The sequence below is a fragment of the Sabethes cyaneus genome, chromosome 1 (assembly GCF_943734655.1).
Source record: "Sabethes cyaneus chromosome 1, idSabCyanKW18_F2, whole genome shotgun sequence".
NCBI lineage: Eukaryota > Metazoa > Arthropoda > Insecta > Diptera > Culicidae > Sabethes > Sabethes cyaneus.
In genome coordinates, this window is record NC_071353.1 from 79,287,683 (window position 1) to 79,306,717 (window position 19,035).

At 38.5% G+C, this 19,035-nt stretch overlaps 2 protein-coding genes across 10 annotated transcripts in view; both read right to left on the minus strand.

Annotated features, from left to right (window-relative positions):
- The window catches only part of LOC128738976 (GPI inositol-deacylase), a 666,126-nt gene extending 647,515 nt beyond the window's left edge, over nucleotides 1–18,611 (minus strand). For all 3 annotated transcript variants that reach the window (XR_008412136.1, XM_053834512.1, XM_053834504.1), the window contains exons 1-2: nucleotides 18,409–18,611; nucleotides 17,903–18,125 (exon numbers count right to left, since the gene is read on the minus strand). Coding sequence is in view for 2 of the 3 variants with exons in the window: in XM_053834512.1 (XP_053690487.1) it covers nucleotides 17,903–18,125; nucleotides 18,409–18,543 (358 nt within the window). In the remaining variant the exon portion in view is untranslated. The remainder of the gene's footprint in view (nucleotides 1–17,902; nucleotides 18,126–18,408) is intronic.
- On the minus strand, nucleotides 11,392–17,148 carry LOC128738996 (uncharacterized). Of its 7 annotated transcripts, none has more exons than XR_008412175.1 (6): nucleotides 16,943–17,148; nucleotides 16,714–16,881; nucleotides 12,353–12,593; nucleotides 12,011–12,293; nucleotides 11,805–11,950; nucleotides 11,392–11,742 (listed from the first exon to the last, which is right to left on the minus strand). XR_008412175.1 is itself a non-coding variant. In XM_053834520.1 (5 exons), the coding sequence occupies exons 2-5, from the start codon at nucleotides 16,796–16,798 to the stop codon at nucleotides 11,691–11,693; spliced, it is 522 nt and encodes a 173-aa protein (XP_053690495.1). In that variant the 5' UTR covers nucleotides 16,799–16,881; nucleotides 16,943–17,143; the 3' UTR covers nucleotides 11,396–11,690. The 7 variants fall into 7 exon arrangements, 4 of the variants coding, with proteins under 4 accessions (XP_053690495.1, XP_053690498.1, XP_053690496.1 ...); XR_008412176.1 differs by having other exon boundaries at nucleotides 11,394–11,742; nucleotides 12,353–12,553; nucleotides 16,758–16,881; nucleotides 16,943–17,146; XR_008412174.1 differs by having other exon boundaries at nucleotides 11,395–11,742; nucleotides 12,353–12,553; nucleotides 16,943–17,146.
- Nucleotides 18,612–19,035: the final 424 nt, after the last annotated feature.

The window sequence follows — 19,035 nt, forward strand, 5'->3', positions numbered from 1 at the left end:
TAAGCACTGAAATATGGATCGGCTGATAACGGCATTCCCAGAAAATGTTGGAAATACATTCAATTTGAGATTCTGGTGTTGGTACGATGACGTACCAAAATAGTTTACGAGTTTTCGGAAATTTAGTGAACTTTCCCCTTATAGAGCGGAATTTAGAAAAATACGTAGGTTAAGCACTGGATATGGATCGGCTGATAACGGCATTCCCAGAAAATGTTGGAAATACATTCAATTTGAGATTCTGGTGTTAGTACGATGACGTACCAAAATAGTTTCCGAGTTTTCGGAAATTTAGTGATCTTTCCCCTTATAGAGCGGAATTTAGAAAAATACGTAGGTTAAGCACTGGATATGGATCGGCTGATAACGGCATTCCCAGAAAATGTTGGAAATACATTCAATTTGAGATTCTGGTGTTGGTACGATGACGTACCAAAATAGTTTACGAGTTTTCGGGAATTTAGTGAACTTTCCCCTTATAGAGCGGAATTTAGAAAAATACGTAGGTTAAGTACTGAAATATTGATCGGCTGATAACGACATTCCCAGAAAATGTTGGAAATACATTCAATTTGAGATTCTGCTGTTGGTACTATGACGTACCAAAATAGTTTCCGAGTTTTCGGAAATTTAGTGATCTTTCCCCTTATAGAGCGGAATTTAGAAAAATACGTAGGTTAAGCACTGGATATGGATCGGCTGATAACAGCATTCCCAGAAAATGTTGGAAATACATTCAATTTGAGATTCTGGTGTTGGTACGATGACGTACCAAAATAGTTTCCGAGTTTTCGGAAACTTAGTGAACTTTCCCCTTATAGAGCGGAATTGAGAAAAATACGTAGGTTAAGCACTGAAATATGGATCGGCTGATAACGGCATTCCCAGAAAATGTTGGAAATACATTCAATTTGAGATTCTGGTGTTGGTACGATGACGTACCAAAATAGTTTACGAGTTTTCGGAAATTTAGTGAACTTTCCCCTTATAGAGCGGAATTTAGAAAAATACGTAGGTTAAGCACTGGATATGGATCGGCTGATAACGGCATTCCCAGAAAATGTTGGAAATACATTCAATTTGAGATTCTGGTGTTAGTACGATGACGTACCAAAATAGTTTCCGAGTTTTCGGAAATTTAGTGAACTTTCCCCTTATATAGCGGAATTTAGAAAAATACGTAGGTTAAGCACTGGATATGGATTGGCTGATAACGGCATTCCCAGAAAATGTTGGAAATACATTCAATTTGAGATTCTGGTGTTGGTACGATGACGTACCAAAATAGTTTACGAGTTTTCGGAAATTTAGTGAACTTTCCCCTTATAGAGCGGAATTTAGAAAAATACGTAGGTTAAGCACTGAAATATGGATCGGTTGATAACGGCATTCCCAGAAAATGTTGGAAATACATTTATTTTGAGATTCTGGTGTTGGTACGATGACGTACCAAAATAGTTTACGAGTTTTCGGAAATTTAGTGAACTTTCCCCTTATAGAGCGGAATTTAGAAAAATACGTAGGTTAAGCACTGGATATGGATCGGCTGATAACGGCATTCCCAGAAAATGTTGGAAATACATTCAATTTGAGATTCTGGTGTTGGTACGATGACGTACCAAAATAGTTTCCGAGTTTTCGGAAATTTAGTGAACTTTCCCCTTATATAGCGGAATTTAGAAAAATACGTAGGTTAAGCACTGAAATATGGATCGGCTGATAACGGCATTCCCAGAAAATGTTGGAAATACATTCAATTTGAGATTCTGGTGTTGATACGATGACGTACCAAAATAGTTTCCGAGTTTTCGGAAATTTAGTGAACTTTCCCCTTATAGAGCGGAATTTAGAAAAATACGTAGGTTAAGCACTGGATATGGATCGGCTGATAACGGCATTCTCAGAAAATGTTGGAAATACATTTAATTTGAGATTCTGGTGCTGGTACGATGACGTACCAAAATAGTTTACGAGTTTTCGGGAATTTAGTGAACTTTCCCCTTATAGAGCGGAATTTAGAAAAATACGTAGGTTAAGCACTGAAATATGGATCGGCTGATAACGGCATTCCCAGAAAATGTTGGAAATACATTTATTTTGAGATTCTGGTGTTGGTACGATGACGTACCAAAATAGTTTCCAAGTTTTCGGAAATTTAGTGAACTTTCCCCTTATATAGCGGAATTTAGAAAAATACGTAGGTTAAGCACTGAAATATTGATCGGCTGATAACGACATTCCCAGAAAATGTTGGAAATACATTCAATTTGAGATTCTGCTGTTGGTACTATGACGTACCAAAATAGTTTCCGAGTTTTCGGAAATTTAGTGATCTTTCCCCTTATAGAGCGGAATTTAGAAAAATACGTAGGTTAAGCACTGGATATGGATCGGCTGATAACGGCATTCCCAGAAAATGTTGGAAATACATTCAATTTGAGATTCTGGTGTTGGTACGATGACGTACCAAAATAGTTTCCGAGTTTTCGGAAATTTAGTGAACTTTCCCCTTATATAGCGGAATTTAGAAAAATACGTAGGTTAAGCACTGAAATATGGATCGGCTGATAACGGCATTCCCAGAAATTGTTGAAAATATATTCAATTTGAGATTCTGGTGTTGGTACGATGACGTACCAAAATAGTTTCCGAGTTTTCGGAAATTTAGTGAACTTTCCCCTTATAGAGCGGAATTTAGAAAAAATACGTAGGTTAAGCACTGAAATATGGATCGGCTGATAACGGCATTCCCAGAAAATGTTGGAAATACATTTATTTTGAAATTCTGGTGTTGGTACGATGACGTACCAAAATAGTTTCCAAGTTTTCGGAAATTTAGTGAACTTTCCCCTTATATAGCGGAATTTAGAAAAATACGTAGGTTAAGCACTGAAATATTGATCGGCTGATAACGACATTCCCAGAAAATGTTGGAAATACATTCAATTTGAGATTCTGCTGTTGGTACTATGACGTACCAAAATAGTTTCCGAGTTTTCGGAAATTTAGTGATCTTTCCCCTTATAGAGCGGAATTTAGAAAAATACGTAGGTTAAGCACTGGATATGGATCGGCTGATAACGGCATTCCCAGAAAATGTTGGAAATACATTCAATTTGAGATTCTGGTGTTGGTACGATGACGTACCAAAATAGTTTCCGAGTTTTCGGAAATTTAGTGAACTTTCCCCTTATACAGCGGAATTTAGAAAAATACGTAGGTTAAGCACTGGATATGGATCGGCTGATAACGGCATTCCCAGAAAATGTTGGAAATACATTCAATTTGAGATTCTGGTGTTGGTACGATGACGTACCAAAATAGTTTCCGAGTTTTCGGAAATTTAGTGAACTTTCCCCTTATAGAGCGGAATTTAGAAAAAATACGTAGGTTAAGCACTGAAATATGGATCGGCTGATAACGGCATTCCCAGAAAATGTTGGAAATACATTTATTTTGAAATTCTGGTGTTGGTACGATGACGTACCAAAATAGTTTCCGAGTTTTCGGAAATTTAGTGAACTTTCCCCTTATAGAGCGGAATTTAGAAAAATACGTAGGTTAAGCACTGAAATATGGATCGGCTGATAACGGCATTCCCAGAAAATGTTGGAAATACATTCAATTTGAGATTCTGGTATTGGTACGATGACGTACCAAAATAGTTTCCGAGTTTTCGGAAATTTAGTGAACTTTCCCCTTATATAGCAGAATTTAGAAAAGGAAAAGAAAAGGAATTTAGTTTCTATAATCAAATATAGTTCAAGTGATGATTTTCTCTCATTCAATTGCTTGTTTTATTCGATACATGTTTTCCGGAAAATCAGTGTCGCCTTTCATAGTTTTTTTTTAATGTTATAAATTTTTCCCTGAAGAACACCCAAATTATGCTGTATTTTAATATAACTGGTTTATTTTCACTTAAGTATTAGGTTTTATATATGAAATCAGACTAGAATTTTCCCGTGAACTCAAATCTGTTAAATCTTCAATTTAACATACAAAGTTTTTTGAAAAAGTTATCGAACTTTATATGAAATTTTTTTAAGTACGTCCTATTCAAACTTCAGATTCTTTAGGTACGTCGTTGGTACATCAACTTTTTGCTAATGTGGACTTCGTAAAGTTAAGATTTCCCAAAATCGACCGTCTATTGGGCCGGTCCATGAAAATCATATAAATAACGAAGTACGTTAAAAATCCTCGGAAGTACGTTATGGTACGTCTTTGGTACATGCTAAAAAACATAATGACATTTGAATTCGTTTCGATGGCCCGGCTGGATGGATTGACATTTATATCGAAACATAATTTTTTCAAAGAAATTTGCATTCGCGGTTGCCAATTTTGCTCTGTGTTGTATGTTTGTTTTTTGAACTATTTTGAACCCCCCTCTTAAAGGGGAGAGGGGTCATAATTCCCCTTAAAAAGAGGGGAGGAGTCTCAATTTACCAAAGAAAAAATTCTTGTCTCCAAAAACACCTACATGCCAAATTTGGGTCCATTTGCTTGATTAGTTCTCGAGTAATGCAGAAATTTGTGTTTCATTTGTAAAGGGGGGTCTTCTTAGTTGGGGGAGGGGTCTCTAACCATCATAAGAATCTTCCCTGTCCCCAAAAATCTCTACATGCAAATTTTCACGCCGATTGGTTTAGTAGTTTTCGATTCTATAAGGAACATCCGGACAGACAGACAGAAATCCATTTTTAAATATAAGATACAGTCGTTGGCGTAGTTAGGAATTATCCCTGGGAAAAGTCTAGGGGGTACCTTCCAAAAAAATTTTACTTTGTATGAAAATGTATGAAAACGTCATGGAGGAAAATGCGCAAGTGGATGTTATATATACAGACTTAAAAGCTGCCTTCGATCGTGTTGATCACGCGATATTGTTGAATCGTATGGAGAAACTTGGAATTTCTGTCGCTTTTGTCAGATGGATGAGGTCCTACCTCACTGACCGTAGTTTATGCGTCAAAATCGGTCCAGCAGAATCGGAACTGTTTTGTAATCTATCAGGGGTTCCACAAGGAAGCAACTTGGGCCCTTTGCTTTTCACACTATTCATCAACGATCTCTCTGTACTGCTGCCTGCTGGATGTCGTCTGTTTTACGCGGACGATGTTAAGATATACCTGCCAATAAAAACCACACTTGACTGTTTAAGATTGCAGCGGCTGGTTGACCTATTTGAGGCGTGGTGTACGAATAATCTGTTAACAATCAGTGTTCCCAAATGCAGTGTTATCTCGTTTTACCGCAAACTGAGCCCGATTACCTTTGATTACTCTATTCTGGGTCATGCGCTGCAACGGGTCAATCATATTCGTGACCTGGGAGTGAATCTTGACTGTGCTCTCACCTTTCGTTTGCACTTTGAAGAGATCATCTCAAAAGCTAATAGGCAACTCGGTTTCATCTTTAAAATAGCTAACGAGTTCCGCGATCCGTTTTGTCTTCGTTCGCTATACTGCGCATTGGTACGATCATTACTCGAAACCTGCTCAATAGTCTGGTGCCCGTTTCAAGCTAACTGGATTGCGAGGATTGAAGCAGTACAAAAAAAGTTCGTCCGTTATGCTCTTCGGATGCTGCCGTGGAGCAACCCGCTGGACTTGCCTCCATATGAAAACCGATGCAAATTGCTAGGACTTGAAACCCTCGAAAAGAGGCGTACGACTGCTCAAGTTGTGTTTGTTGCTAAACTCCTGATCGGCCATATTGACTGTCCGCCTATCCTGCAACAGCTGAATCTATACGCTCCGGAAAGGGCTCTTCGTACTAGGAATTTCCTTCATCTTGACGCTCGGAGAGTTAACTACGGTCAGTTTAGCCCGATAAGGTACATGGCAGCTCAGTTCAACACCGTGTACGAGCTGTTCGATTTTGACATTACCATAGACACTTTTAAAAGACGACTCCTGCAGAGACGATAGCTGTTTGCTGTTTAAGTGTAGTTTTGTGTAAAAGTATCGGTAACAATATGTAGTTAGTCTATATTAGTGTTCATCAAGACAATATTGTGTCAAATGAATTTTTATAAATAAATAAATAAATAAATAAATAAATAAATTACGATCGGTTACAAAAATATCGATCTAATAGTCATACATATCTTTTTCACAAAAGGCTTGCTAAAACGAAACAGAATTTACTCAAATATTTACGCCACTTGGTCAAACCATATGAAACTGTGTCCACTGATTGAGAGACATTGCTCTGTTGATTAACCTTGCTGAAAACACTATCTTTATTGTCAGAATCCCGTGATATACCGAGATAAACTTAACGTTCCACAGGCGTTGTACAAGATAAAACAGCGCGAGTAACCGCGGGTTAAACTTATTGACCTTGGCTTTTTCAGTATCGACTTTTTCTGCGTCAATTCTCTATTGTCCTGTAACTGTTGGACTCTGCTATTCCAAATCATCGTCTTTGCCGAAACCATCTTTCTTCTTCAGAGGGATCCTCATTCCCATCTTGTCAACTCTTTCTGTTGGATTCTTCAACCCTTCCGGAATCAAAACTAGAAATGCCTTATTCGAAACTTAATTTTTCCCTTTTTGTTTTTTTTTTCAGTATCCTCAGCGGTTTTGCTGTCGTTTGTTTGGGGATGATCCTTCGATTTCTTTTACTACTACTGAGTGTTTTTCGTTTTGATCTTTTTTGCCCTTTTTCGTCATTTTGTCTTCTTATGATACAGTTCCACATGCCTCGGTGGAAAATCGACTATTTTATTCCTTTACTTTACCTCTAACTCTAACTACCTGTTTCCTCTAACATGGCTGTTTGAGATTCTTTCTGCTGTCACTAGTTCTTCTCTTTTCATTTTTTTGGCGTATCACTCGGTTTTTCTTTCGTCTCTACTTCCGAAGTGACCTCGCTTTTCTCCGCTATTTTAAAAACATAGCCAGTACTCACAATATAACATTATAAAAATAAATAGAAACACAAACAATAAAGTGAACTTTTTTTTATTTGCAGATTCAAGATGCTTTTTACAGATTGAATGTCGGCGCTCAACGTGACGAGGGCTACTTCTCGCTTCGAACTTCAAGGATGTGGAAGATAGTATGTACTGCGCCATTGGGTTATATTATGTTCACTAATATTTTTTCACAACAGATCACCTCAAAGGACTACTGAGAATAATATCTTGCTTGAAGGTGAAGAGAGCTTGTCAGACTGGCTCTACAGACTCGCAAAATCCAGAGCAACTCGTTGCGGCTTGTGTGGTTCAGTGGACGCAGGTAATTTATCCATAAATCATTCACACTCATTTGCATTCATTAGGCGTATCTCCCCAAAACAATGGAATCGAAGAAAGTCATATTTTAACTTGTGACTACTGACTAATCATTGGCACTAGCCCTAGGGGGGCTAAGCCATCCCTAGAAAATATTTATTACTTACTTATGTGTCGATGTCCGCCGGTCCGTTGTATTTCATTTGTATAGGAGCCCCCTTCTAGGAGAAGGAGGGGGGGTCTCAATTCACCATAGAAAAAATTCCGGCCTTCTAAAACCCACACACGCCAAATTTGGTTCCATTTGCTTGATTAGTTCCTGAGTTTTGAAGAAATTTGTGTTTCATTTGTATAGCAGCCCCCCCCCCCCCTCTTACGCCCTCCATAAAATTGCTGGTCATTTTATCTATCCAACAATATATAAATTGTTCAGTAGTTTAGTAGTTATTACCATTTGAAATCTCTCATGCAAACCTTGCATTTCTATTTTCGTTTTCACAAAGTGCTACCCAGTCCCAGCATAGTAAACAAAGACGTAGTCCTACGTCAGAAAACGCAAGTCAAACTTCTATCATTAATTCTCATGTGTGGTTGAAATATATGTTTCATTTCTATGAGAGTCCCCCCTTCCAGAGGAGAGGGGTCTCGAACCACCATATTTCATTATTAACATTACTACATTATTAACAAAATTTTAAATTCTAGGATTTGGACAGTCACCTGCTAAAATCAAATCCGCCACATATAGCTTGTGAGGCGTTGCCTTTCAAGGAATCTACTATATAGTAATAGATGGCATTGTTATTAGTAGCGATAGTTCCATTACGACAGCTCTGGATTTATTACTGAAAAGCCTCGCGGTATTTGGTCTCTGCGCCATACCTTGTAAAATTCAGTGGTTGCAGGACATAGCCGCGATCCTGATTTATAGGCTTAAATCGCAGAGCACCATGAAAACTGTCAATGAAATGTGTCAGGCGTTGAAGGAGTCCACAGAGGCTGAAGCAAACCCATGCTGAGTGAGATATTTTTTTCCTATTTAAACATATAAATTTAAAATTAACTTTGAATATATAATAACATTAATAACATACCATATAAAATTAGATATTTTTATTGAAATAACATATTCGAAATGAGTCTTTTCTAACCATTCCCCTCAATAAAATGAGTAGTTTCCACCCATTAATCTAGTTAATTAAACTGAGTAGAAACTACTCTGTTTTGACAAAATGCCCGGTTACTCAAAAATGAGTAGTTTCCACCTATTTATCCAAGTAAATAAAACTGAGCAAAAACTACTCATTTTTAAGAAAATGTATGGCTACTCATTTTTGAGTGACATCACCTTTACTCATTTTTGCGTACCCACGGTTTTTCCGAAACTGAGTAGTTCTTTACTCAATTTTGAGTAACCGAGGTTGAGCGTGTAAAGCATTGCACGCAGATGTCAGTGCCAGTGACTTTCAACTCAAAAATGAGTAAAAACCGACTCACTTTGACAAAAAGTGGAACAGCCCAAAAATATGAGTAATGGCAATTTCTCAATTCTGAGTAGTTTAGATCGACCTCATAACAGAGTTAAATTTACTCGTAATTTGTGTAAGTACTACTCAGTTTTGGGTGAAATGGCACTCATTTTTGAGTAAATATTGCTCATTAATGAGCTTCTACGGTGGAACTCATAAAAGGAGTAAGAGTTACTCAAAATAGTGTGTAAAATATACGCATGTTTTGAGCTGTTCCACTTTTCGTGAAAGTGGGTCAAATTTTTTAAGCGTGTACATAAGCGATCCTCAGCAAATGTCATTCTCGTTGGTGACGAAACCGCAAATTACTTCGTTGTGGGGTTTGTTTTGATTACTTATTCGCAAGACCCAGAAGCAAAAAACTGCAAAAATGACAAAAATATATGTTGTGCAGAACTGATATCATTTTTCTGCTTCGGAAAAGTCGGGCATTTCCGGTTTCCACAAACAAGTGGTACGAATTACAAGTAATAAACTCACTAGCAATAAAATTAGGTTACAAGGGGAATCAAAACAAAACACACAAAAACGTCAAACCAGAGTTGAGGTTAGGCAGCGTACAAAGGTTTATTATAGCGCGTAAAAAGCTGGATATGTGGGACACTAGAGCGACTATATATAGAGTGGCGACAATGTCCAAATTAGAATAATTATCTGTCAGTGTCATTCCAATCGAGCAGACGACCAATCCAACGCGTATGCAGGAAGGAGAAAGAAAATTTGCATTGCATACATTTGGGATGACATGTCGCCACTCTGTATATAGTCACTCTATGGGGCACATAGAAACCTAGGACAGGACATGACGTGACTTCTTGTTCTTCTTCCTTATTGGCCTTGCCAGCGTTGAAAGATATTTTGAAGGCTGCTCGCACTTACAGGAAATCTCGTGCCGAACTGTCAACGCGTGAGTGTTGACAAAAGCAAAAATACTTCCCTTTCTTTTTTTCTCACGCAAAACCCTGAACAATATCAGCAACGCTGGCAAGGCCAATTGTTTTGGCGATTCCCTTTCAAAATTTACTACGCCAACGAAAAGTGTTTCCATGAATGCAGCTGCAGTTTATGATAGAAGCCACTTGTCCTAGTTGATCACTAATTACACAAAAACAGATTCAATCTAGCCGAATTACACTTTCACTTGAGTTTAGCTACGCTACACGCTACGATAAACAAACTGTTAAAATCCTAGTAACGTTAAAAATTTGATGGTTTCAGTGTTTGCTGTGGTTTCCAGCAATACTTTTGCGCTTCCCTTGTGAATTTTTGTTTCTACAGTTGCACGCATGAAATCAGCCAATCAGGAAGCTAGCTCTTTTTTGACAGCAAATTGGGTCTTTTGCGATACAACGTGTCACGTCCTCAGAGCTGCCATAAATACAGATATTTGTGCATGCATAAATTTGGGACCCTACCGTTTTCTCCGGATTATTTTATTTTCTCGATCTAATCTTTTAAATAACATAAATAGTTTATGAAGTACTTTAAAATTCAGGAAAATTAGTAGAGCCAGAAATCGCAGCAACTGAAATAATTGATGGGTCCCAAATTTATGCATGCACAAATATCTGTATTTGTGGCAGCTCTGCACGTCCTGTCCTACATTACACTGAGAAAACTTTTCGTATAGTTTCTATGTGTTTCACACATAGATTTTTTCCACGTGCCGAGTAAATGAACTTTATGTGCCAAACAGTTACCATTTATGTGTTATCACATACTATTCATATGCATATAATTTCCATGTGTACTTCTGGGCGGACTGTGTTTATATGTGGCACATAATATTCATAAGGATTTTCATATGGAAATTTTCCATTAGTTATGTGCGGATTATTTTGAGTGTAAGAAAACTTTTCGTATAGTTTCTATGTGTCCCACATATAGATTTTTGCAATGTGCCCCGTAAATGATCTTTATGTGCCAAACAGTTATCATTTATGTGCAAGCGAAAAATTGGCACATACTATTCATATGCGTATAATTTTTATGTGTATAATTGCCCATACTATAGTTACTATATATATAGTTCGGCGGATAGAAAACCAGGCGAATTGGCATCCCTGATTTATGAAATTAAATTTGAAATTATGGTGAAATGTGCAGGTTTTTACGAAAAATAATCACTGGCGGGTGTTGAAAATGACTACACTGTAAAAAATCAACACGTTCTCATGAAGTGGATTCCACTTAGATCTGTGCTATAGGATGAACCACATCGTATTAAAGTGGAATACACTTGAGATTCAATCAATATGCCACACCAGCATTTCAAAAGAAAAACGCTAAGATTTCACGTGTCGTCCATTTGATTATCAAAAAGCAAAACATTAAGATTTCACGTGACGTCCATTTGATAATCAAAAGGCAAAACACTAAGATTTCACGTGTCATGCTTATGAATATTAAAGGTTCTATTATTAGATCTTAAATGCATTTTGTTGAATACGCAATGCATTGTTTATGAAAATTAAATGGTTTTCACTTTGGATTTCGTATGATATTTTATATGACAGCCAAATACGACAATTTGCTTTTTGTGGTGTTGCATATGATTAGGCAATGTGATATAATTAATAAAATAGTATAGTTTTTACTTCTAACAATGCAATTTTTATTGAAACCAATTAATGGATATACCGTGCAGACACCATATTCAAAACAGTTAATTCTGAACAGCTGCAAATTTATCTTAAATATTGACAAAACTCTAGCTATTTAAACCATTTTAGTAATATGAAATCATCAGATGTAGTGATTAATTTGTTTAAATAACTAGAATTTTGTTAATATTTATGAATAATGAAACTGTTCAGAATTAGGCACTGTTTTGAATATGGTGCTTGCACGGTACATAATATTAAAATGTAATAAGAACCTTCCCAATGTTGTAGATGCTAAGTAAATATGCTCAATCATTTTATCCAGAGGCAATGGCCAAGCGAAACGGCATCCTTGATCAGATCACTGAAAATGTGAAAAAGGAAAGAATAGTAATTGATTTTGGTACCATAAACTATTGTTCTTACCGATTGCTACTTAATAACGAGTAGCAGTCGTCGTTGGCGTAAATTTGGCAGCAGTCTTTCGTTTCTTTGTAGCTTAGTAGCGTTCGTTGAAGAGAATGTACTTCGACTGAAAATGTTCGCTTTCTAAGCACATCCAGCAGTATCGGCTGAAATCAAAATAAAAGTTAATTAGACTTGTTAGGAGACACATACAATTGGCTACTAACCCTGTCGTTCGGTTCCAGTTCCACACCACCGTCGACAATTGAAGATGCAGCGTGTTTGATATCATCGAAGTCGTCACTGTCGTGGTCATCTTTCACTTTCACGAGGCCAGGATGCGGCTTGGACAGGACGCTAAATTGATTTTGGACAGAGTGGATGCACCTCCGCCGGATTCTTGTAAGCTGTTCGATGAAAACAAATTTAATTTGCTCACTGATTTCGGTGATAATTGGCAAGCGTGCGCTATTACTTGTCCTAGATGTGTACAGAGAAAGTTTATGAAAACTGTAAATAGAATACTATATAGTTAATCACACAAAGGTACACTCAATTTATGACATTACTTGTTTGTTCAGCATTAGGCTTTATGGTATACTCTTCTTGTGGTTGATTAATATTTTTGTCATGAGTTTTCTCTTGGTTACTTGGTAACGCTTATAGGTACTTATAAATGTTGTAATAGACTTAATAACCATCGCTATAATTTTTCTTCTTGGGCTCGTTGGGCGATCTTTAAGCAGTTTTGTGATTTGCATCGTGTATTTCTGTCGTGAATAAAATTAATAGTGGAATTTTGACGTAGGACTACGTCTTTGTTTACTATACTGGGACTGGGTAGCACTTTGTGAAAACGAAAATAGAAGTGTAACGTTTGAATGAAAGATTTCAAATGCTAATAACTACTCAACTACTAAACGCAACTGAACAATTTATATGCCGTTGGATAGATAAAATGACCAGCAATTTTATGGAGGGGATAAGAGACCAATATTAAGGAGGGCGAAAAAGGGGGCGCTCCTATACAAATTAAACACAAATTTCCTCAAAACTCGAGAACTAATCAAGCAAATTGAACTAAATTTGGCATATAGGGGTTTTAGAAGGCTGGTAAATGGTTGGATAACGCGTAAAACAGACCCCATTGTGGTCCCTAGCCTCTTATCTAGCAACTCCTACCCCTACCTCCACGTGGTACCAGCTGGAATACGAGCAACCTTAGCGGAGATCGGGTAACCAACCCCGGTGGAAACTAAGGTCGTATACCAACAGGGGAGGAGGCACAGTGTGTCTCGACACTGCAAGATGGCAGCCCCATCACGAGACTCGATAGCGTAAGCCCTAGTACGGCTACCTATCAAAAAAAAACACTAACAGGAGTCAATAAATATCTTTTCGGAATATTCGGCATGGACCAAGGCGACGAAATAAGGACATGGAATGGAGATTTGGTACCTGGAACTGCAGATCGCTAAATTTCGTTGGTGGCGACCAGGTGCTGCTCGATCAGCTAGAACCCCGAAAGTTTGGCATCGTGGCACTGCAGGAGATCTGTCGCAAAGGCGAGAAGGTGTGGAGGATCCGTGGCATCAGAGCCCGATTTTTGCAGAGTGGTGGAGCTACCAACGAGCTGGGAACGGACTTCGTAGTGTTGGGCAAAATGCAGGATCGCGTAATGAACTGGAAAACTGATCAATGAGAGGATGTGCGTGTTGAGGATAAAAGGCCGTTGCTTCAACTACACCATCATAAACGTGCATTGCCCACACGAAGGTAGACCCGACGACGAGAAGGAAGGGTTCTATGTGCAGCTGGAGGCAACGTACGACAGCTGCTCACCACGGGACATCAAGATCGTCATCGGGGATATGAACGCCCAAATCGGCAGGGAAGCAATGTATAGAACGGTGATCGGGCCCCATAGCCTGCACACCGACACGAACGATAACAGCCAGCGATGCATCAATTTTGCGGCTTCCCGAGGCTTGGTGATCAAAAGCACCTTCTTTCCTCACAAAGATATCCACAAAGCCACCTGGAGATCACCTGACTAACGAACCTCGAGCCAAATCGACCATATTCTCATCGAGGGTCGGTATTTCTCGAACATCACTAACGTATGCTCCCTACGGAGTGCGGATATTGACTCGGACTACTACCTAGTAGCAGTACATGTGCGCTCAAAACTATCGACGGTTTACACCTCGCGACAAACCCGCCCTCCTCGGCTAAACATTCGCCAACTAGATAACCCGCGAACTGCCGAAAACTACGCTCGTACTGGATGAAGCTCTGCCTTCCTCTGTGGGGCTAGATGCTTCGATCCTCGAAAACGGATGGAGTAGGATGCGCTCGGCCGTCAACGAGGCCGCAACCGCGGTGCTAGGTGTGGAAATCTCGAGTGCACGAAATGATTGGTTTGACGGGGAATGCCAAGAAGCGATAGAGAGGAAAACTATCTGAGCATATCCACGAGAGAGAATTTGGCCAAGTACCGACGAGCGAGGAATGACTTGAGCACGATCCTGAGAAGGAAAAAGCGCCAGGAGGACAGAGATCGTGAGGAGCTTGAACAACTATTCCGGGCTAATGATACCCGCAAGTTTTACGAGAAGGTGCACCAAACTCGCAAGGCCCACACACTAAATCCTGACATGTGCAGGGACGAGGGAGGGGATCTAATCACAAACGAGCGCGAGGTGGTTGATAGGTGGAAGCAGTTCTTCGATGAACACTTCAACGGCGATATAGCAGCAGGAGACGCAATGGAAGTTAACCTCGGAGTACCTACAGGGCTTGTTCGTTCACTTTGGTTCAAGTTTGATTCATTTGACAGTACCGTCTCAGCTGAGCAAAATTTGACAAAGTTGTGCATGGAACATTTGTAGAACTAGTTATCATCTTCAATTTTGCTGAATGTAGTCTTGCTGTATCTGTTGTAGTTACGATGCTACAATGCTAGTACGTCATTAGTAACTAAATGAGCATTCATTTAGTCACCAATAAGGTACCAGCATTGTAGCACCGTAAATACAAAAGAGACAGTAAAACTTTATTCAGCAAAATTGTAGATAATAACTGGTTCTACAAACGTCCCATATAACTTTGTCAAATTTTGCTCGACTGAGACGGTACTGTCAAATGAATCAACATTGAGTCAAAGTGAATAAACAAGCCCTGACCTACAAACGACAACAGCGTACCGGCTCCCGATCTCGAAGAGATCCGACTAGAAATCGGTCTGCTGAAGAATAGTGGAGCCGCCAGAAAGGACCGACTTCCGGCAGAACTTTTCAAAAATGGCCAAGAACCGCTAGTAACGGCACTTCACCGGCTGATTTCAAGGATTTGGGAAGAAGAGAAACTACCGGAGGAGTAGATGGAAGGCGTAGTCTGTCCCATCTACAAAAAGGGCGACCGGCTAGACTGCTGTGACGCCCGCGGCATTACGCTGGTTAACGCCGCCTACAAGGTGCTCTCCCAGATTTTGTTGCGTCGTCTATCCCGAATAGCAAGAGAATTCGTAGGGCAATATCAGGCGGGCTTTATGGGGGCCCGTGCTACTACGGATCAAATTTTTATTCTCCGACAAATCCTTCAGAAATGTCGAGAGTACAACGTGCCCACGCATATTTTCGTGGATTTCAGAGCAGCATACGATACCGTTGAACGCGAACAGCTATGGCAGATAATGCACGAGTACGGTTTTCCGGACAAACTGACCTAATTCTAATTCATCATAGAAAATATTCATGCCCTAGAAAACTTTCACATGCCAAATTTGGTTCCATTTGCTTGATTAATTCTCGAGTTATGAGGAAATTTGCATTTCATTTGTATAGAAGCCCCCCTTCCTAAAGTGGGGAGGGGTCCCAATTCTTCATAGAAAAAAATTTTGTCTCCAAAAACACCCACGTGCCAAATTTTTTTCCATTTGCTTGATTAGTTCTCGAGTTATGAGGTAATTTGTATTTCGTTTGTATAGGAGCCCCCCCTCTTAAAGTGGGGAGGGGTCCTTATTTACCATAGAAAATATTCTTGCCCTCGAAAACTTTCACATGCCAAATTTTGTTCCATTTGCTTGATTAGTTCTTCAGTTATGAGGAAATTTGTATTTCATGTGTATAGGATCCCCCCTCCTAAAACGGGGAGGGGTCCCAATTCATCATAGGAAAAAATTTTATCTCCAAAAACACCCACATGCCAAATTTGGTTCCATTTGCTTAATTACTTCTCGAGTTATGAGGAAAATTGTGTTTCTTTGGTACAGGAGCCCCCCCTCTTAAAGTGGGGAGGGGTCCTAATTTACTATAGAAAATATTCTTGCCCTCGAAAACCTTCACATGCCAAATTTGGTTCCATTTGCTTGATTAGTTCTCGAGTTATGAGGAAATTTGTATGGAAGCCCCCCCCTTTTAAAGAGGAGAAGAGTTATAATTCCCCTTATAAAGAGGGGAGGGGTCTCAATTTACCATAGAATAAATTCTTGTCACCGAAAACACCCACATGCCAAATTTTGTTCTATTTGCTTGATTAGTTGTCGAGTTATGCAGAAATTTGTGTTTCATTTGTATGGGAGCCCCCCCTCTTAGTGGGGGGAGGGGTTTCTAACCATCACTAAAACCTTTCCTGGCCCCAAAAAACCTCTACATGCATATTTTCATGCCAATTGGTTCAGTAGTTTTCGATTCTATAAGGAACATACGGACAGACAGACAGAAATCCTTCTTTATAGGTATAGATTTCGCCGAATACCACTTATTCAAAAAAGGGCTTTAATAAAAAGCAATATATTTATTATAAGTTTTATCATTTATGCTTGTTTAAGCACTAATGATGAAGCAAAATTTACGAAAAACAACATATTATTTTCTATTGATGAGTAAAACATGGAAGAATATGATTATGACCACTTTAAATTATTTACCTCATGTTTTTATAAACCGTATTGTACGAAAAATGCGAGCTTACTTGTCCAGACTTTCGATGTTTGTTCCACCAACTGTCCTCATTGCATTGAAACAATATTTCCTGTACGCTGAGCGAGAAAGTATTGGTCACGCCTTAAACGAACTGCATTTTCCAGTGACGTAGCCTAAAATAATAACAAAATATATCGACTGTTTTGGGTTTGTTTGTTTACACCACTTTCTTACCTTGCATAAAATAAAATAATAGCTGGACATTTTAATCGGCCGCGTCTAATTTTCGTTCCGCGCACAACAAACTTACTTAATCACTTTTCGCCATATTTGATAATGATGACAGTATGGCACTGTCATGAGCCATACACGTTCAATTGAAGTGGCTCACACTTGAATGCCGTATGCACTCACATATAGCACAGATCCAAATGATGAAACACTTCAATATTCGATGTTGCACATATAGAAATCAAAATTTTGACATTTGGTTTGCATAGCATATATGCCACATAGAATGTTAATGGCAAATTTCTTGAAAATTACGTGAATTCCATTTGAAATGTGTATGGAAGGACGAGTGAAAATGAAATGGATATAGCTATTGATTTTCAAGTGTGAACAGCATTTGAATCGAGAGTAAAGATTATTTACAATGAAGTGTAAACACATTTGTTTGCTTAGTGTCTTGCACATCGAAATCATAAGCCAGTTACTTGAAATGTGCAAGTGCTATAAACATTCAAAAATGATGTGGATTCCATTTGGAATTTATAGGGATTTACAAGTGAAATTGAAATGTTTACCATTATTGACTTTCTAGTGTAAGTGGCATTTGGATCGACTGCGCTGTTTTTTTACAGTGTAGTTCTATGAAAATAAACTGTGTTTTTTTAACATTACTCCTGCATTTTGGATTTTGAAAAGCTTTTGGCTCCGCTTTTGACGTTTATTTGGCTCCCGATTTTCTATCCGCCGAACTATATATATAGTAACTATAGCCCATACTATTCATACGCATACTATTCTGGGAGGATTGTGTTTATATGCGGCTCATGATAATCATATGGGATTTCATATGGAAATTTACTATTAGTTATGTGCAGAATATTCTGAGTGTAGATAGAAACTATACGAAAAGTTTTCTTAGTGTGGCGAATATCAGAAAGGTTGATTTCAAATCACATTACGTACCTGTAAAAAAATTGGCTTGTGTATGTAAATTATTTTTGATAGCTTTTCGCAACGCAACAGAAGCAAGTGATCGAACTTGTTTGAATGACCCGCCGTTGCCAGGAATAAAAAGTATTGGAGCACCACTAAATTCTACGCTTTTTACTTTATGAATATTTTCTCCTTCAGTGTATGCGTATAATCCGAACGCCGGAAAACTATCACTTTCTAGCAAAGGTAGCCGCTAAAACATATGTATTTATTGAGTTTTGCTTGTTTAGATGATGGGGATTATTATAAGAGGCGAGTGACCTACCACCTACGTGGCGAATTTTAATTTAAAGTTAATTGCATGTCTCCCGGTATTACGCGAGTTTGAATGCTGTGCTGTGAGCTTTCATGTTAACCATTCGCGACATACCAGTTAACTTATAACGCATAATTCCGAAATAATAAAGAATGACATTGCATTCAAATTTGGTGTCACGTTACTCGCCTCGCAGAACAAACACCATTGGCGTACATACCAAAAATTGCGGAACCTCATACATATACGTCATTCTGCATTTGTTGTCTTCAATTTTCTGCACGTTAATCAGTATTCCGTACATAAATAATAATAACATAAACATAGAAAACACTAAAGACAGTCTGGCAAGCATAGTTTAAACCACAATAACGCGGTATACCGGGTGTACCAGAGACAAATTAGTGAAAAGCGGAATTTAAAAGATATAAACCGTATATAAATATAAACAATTTTACGAATACGAACTGACAACCAGGGATGCCATATTTTCTAAAAAAATGTCTGCAACTGCTCGAAAACCGGAAAAATCGAGCAGTTTTCCGGCTACTCGAATTTTCTGGTTTACAAATAATCTGCGAAAATCTGCACACTTTTTTAGGAAGTCTGTGAAAGTTTAAAGAGCTTCGAACAAAAATCTGCAACAAAACAATAAAAGTCATAAAAACTGCAAATATCTGCAAATTTATAATGATCTGCAAGACCGTTCCAAAAATCTGCAATTTGCAGATAAATCTGCAAATCTGGTATCCCTGCTGACAACATTGCTGATAATGATATTGTCCTACACAGAAAAATGAAAAAACCTAAATTTAGGCAGTTTTCACCTAAATATTGCGCTCTTCAC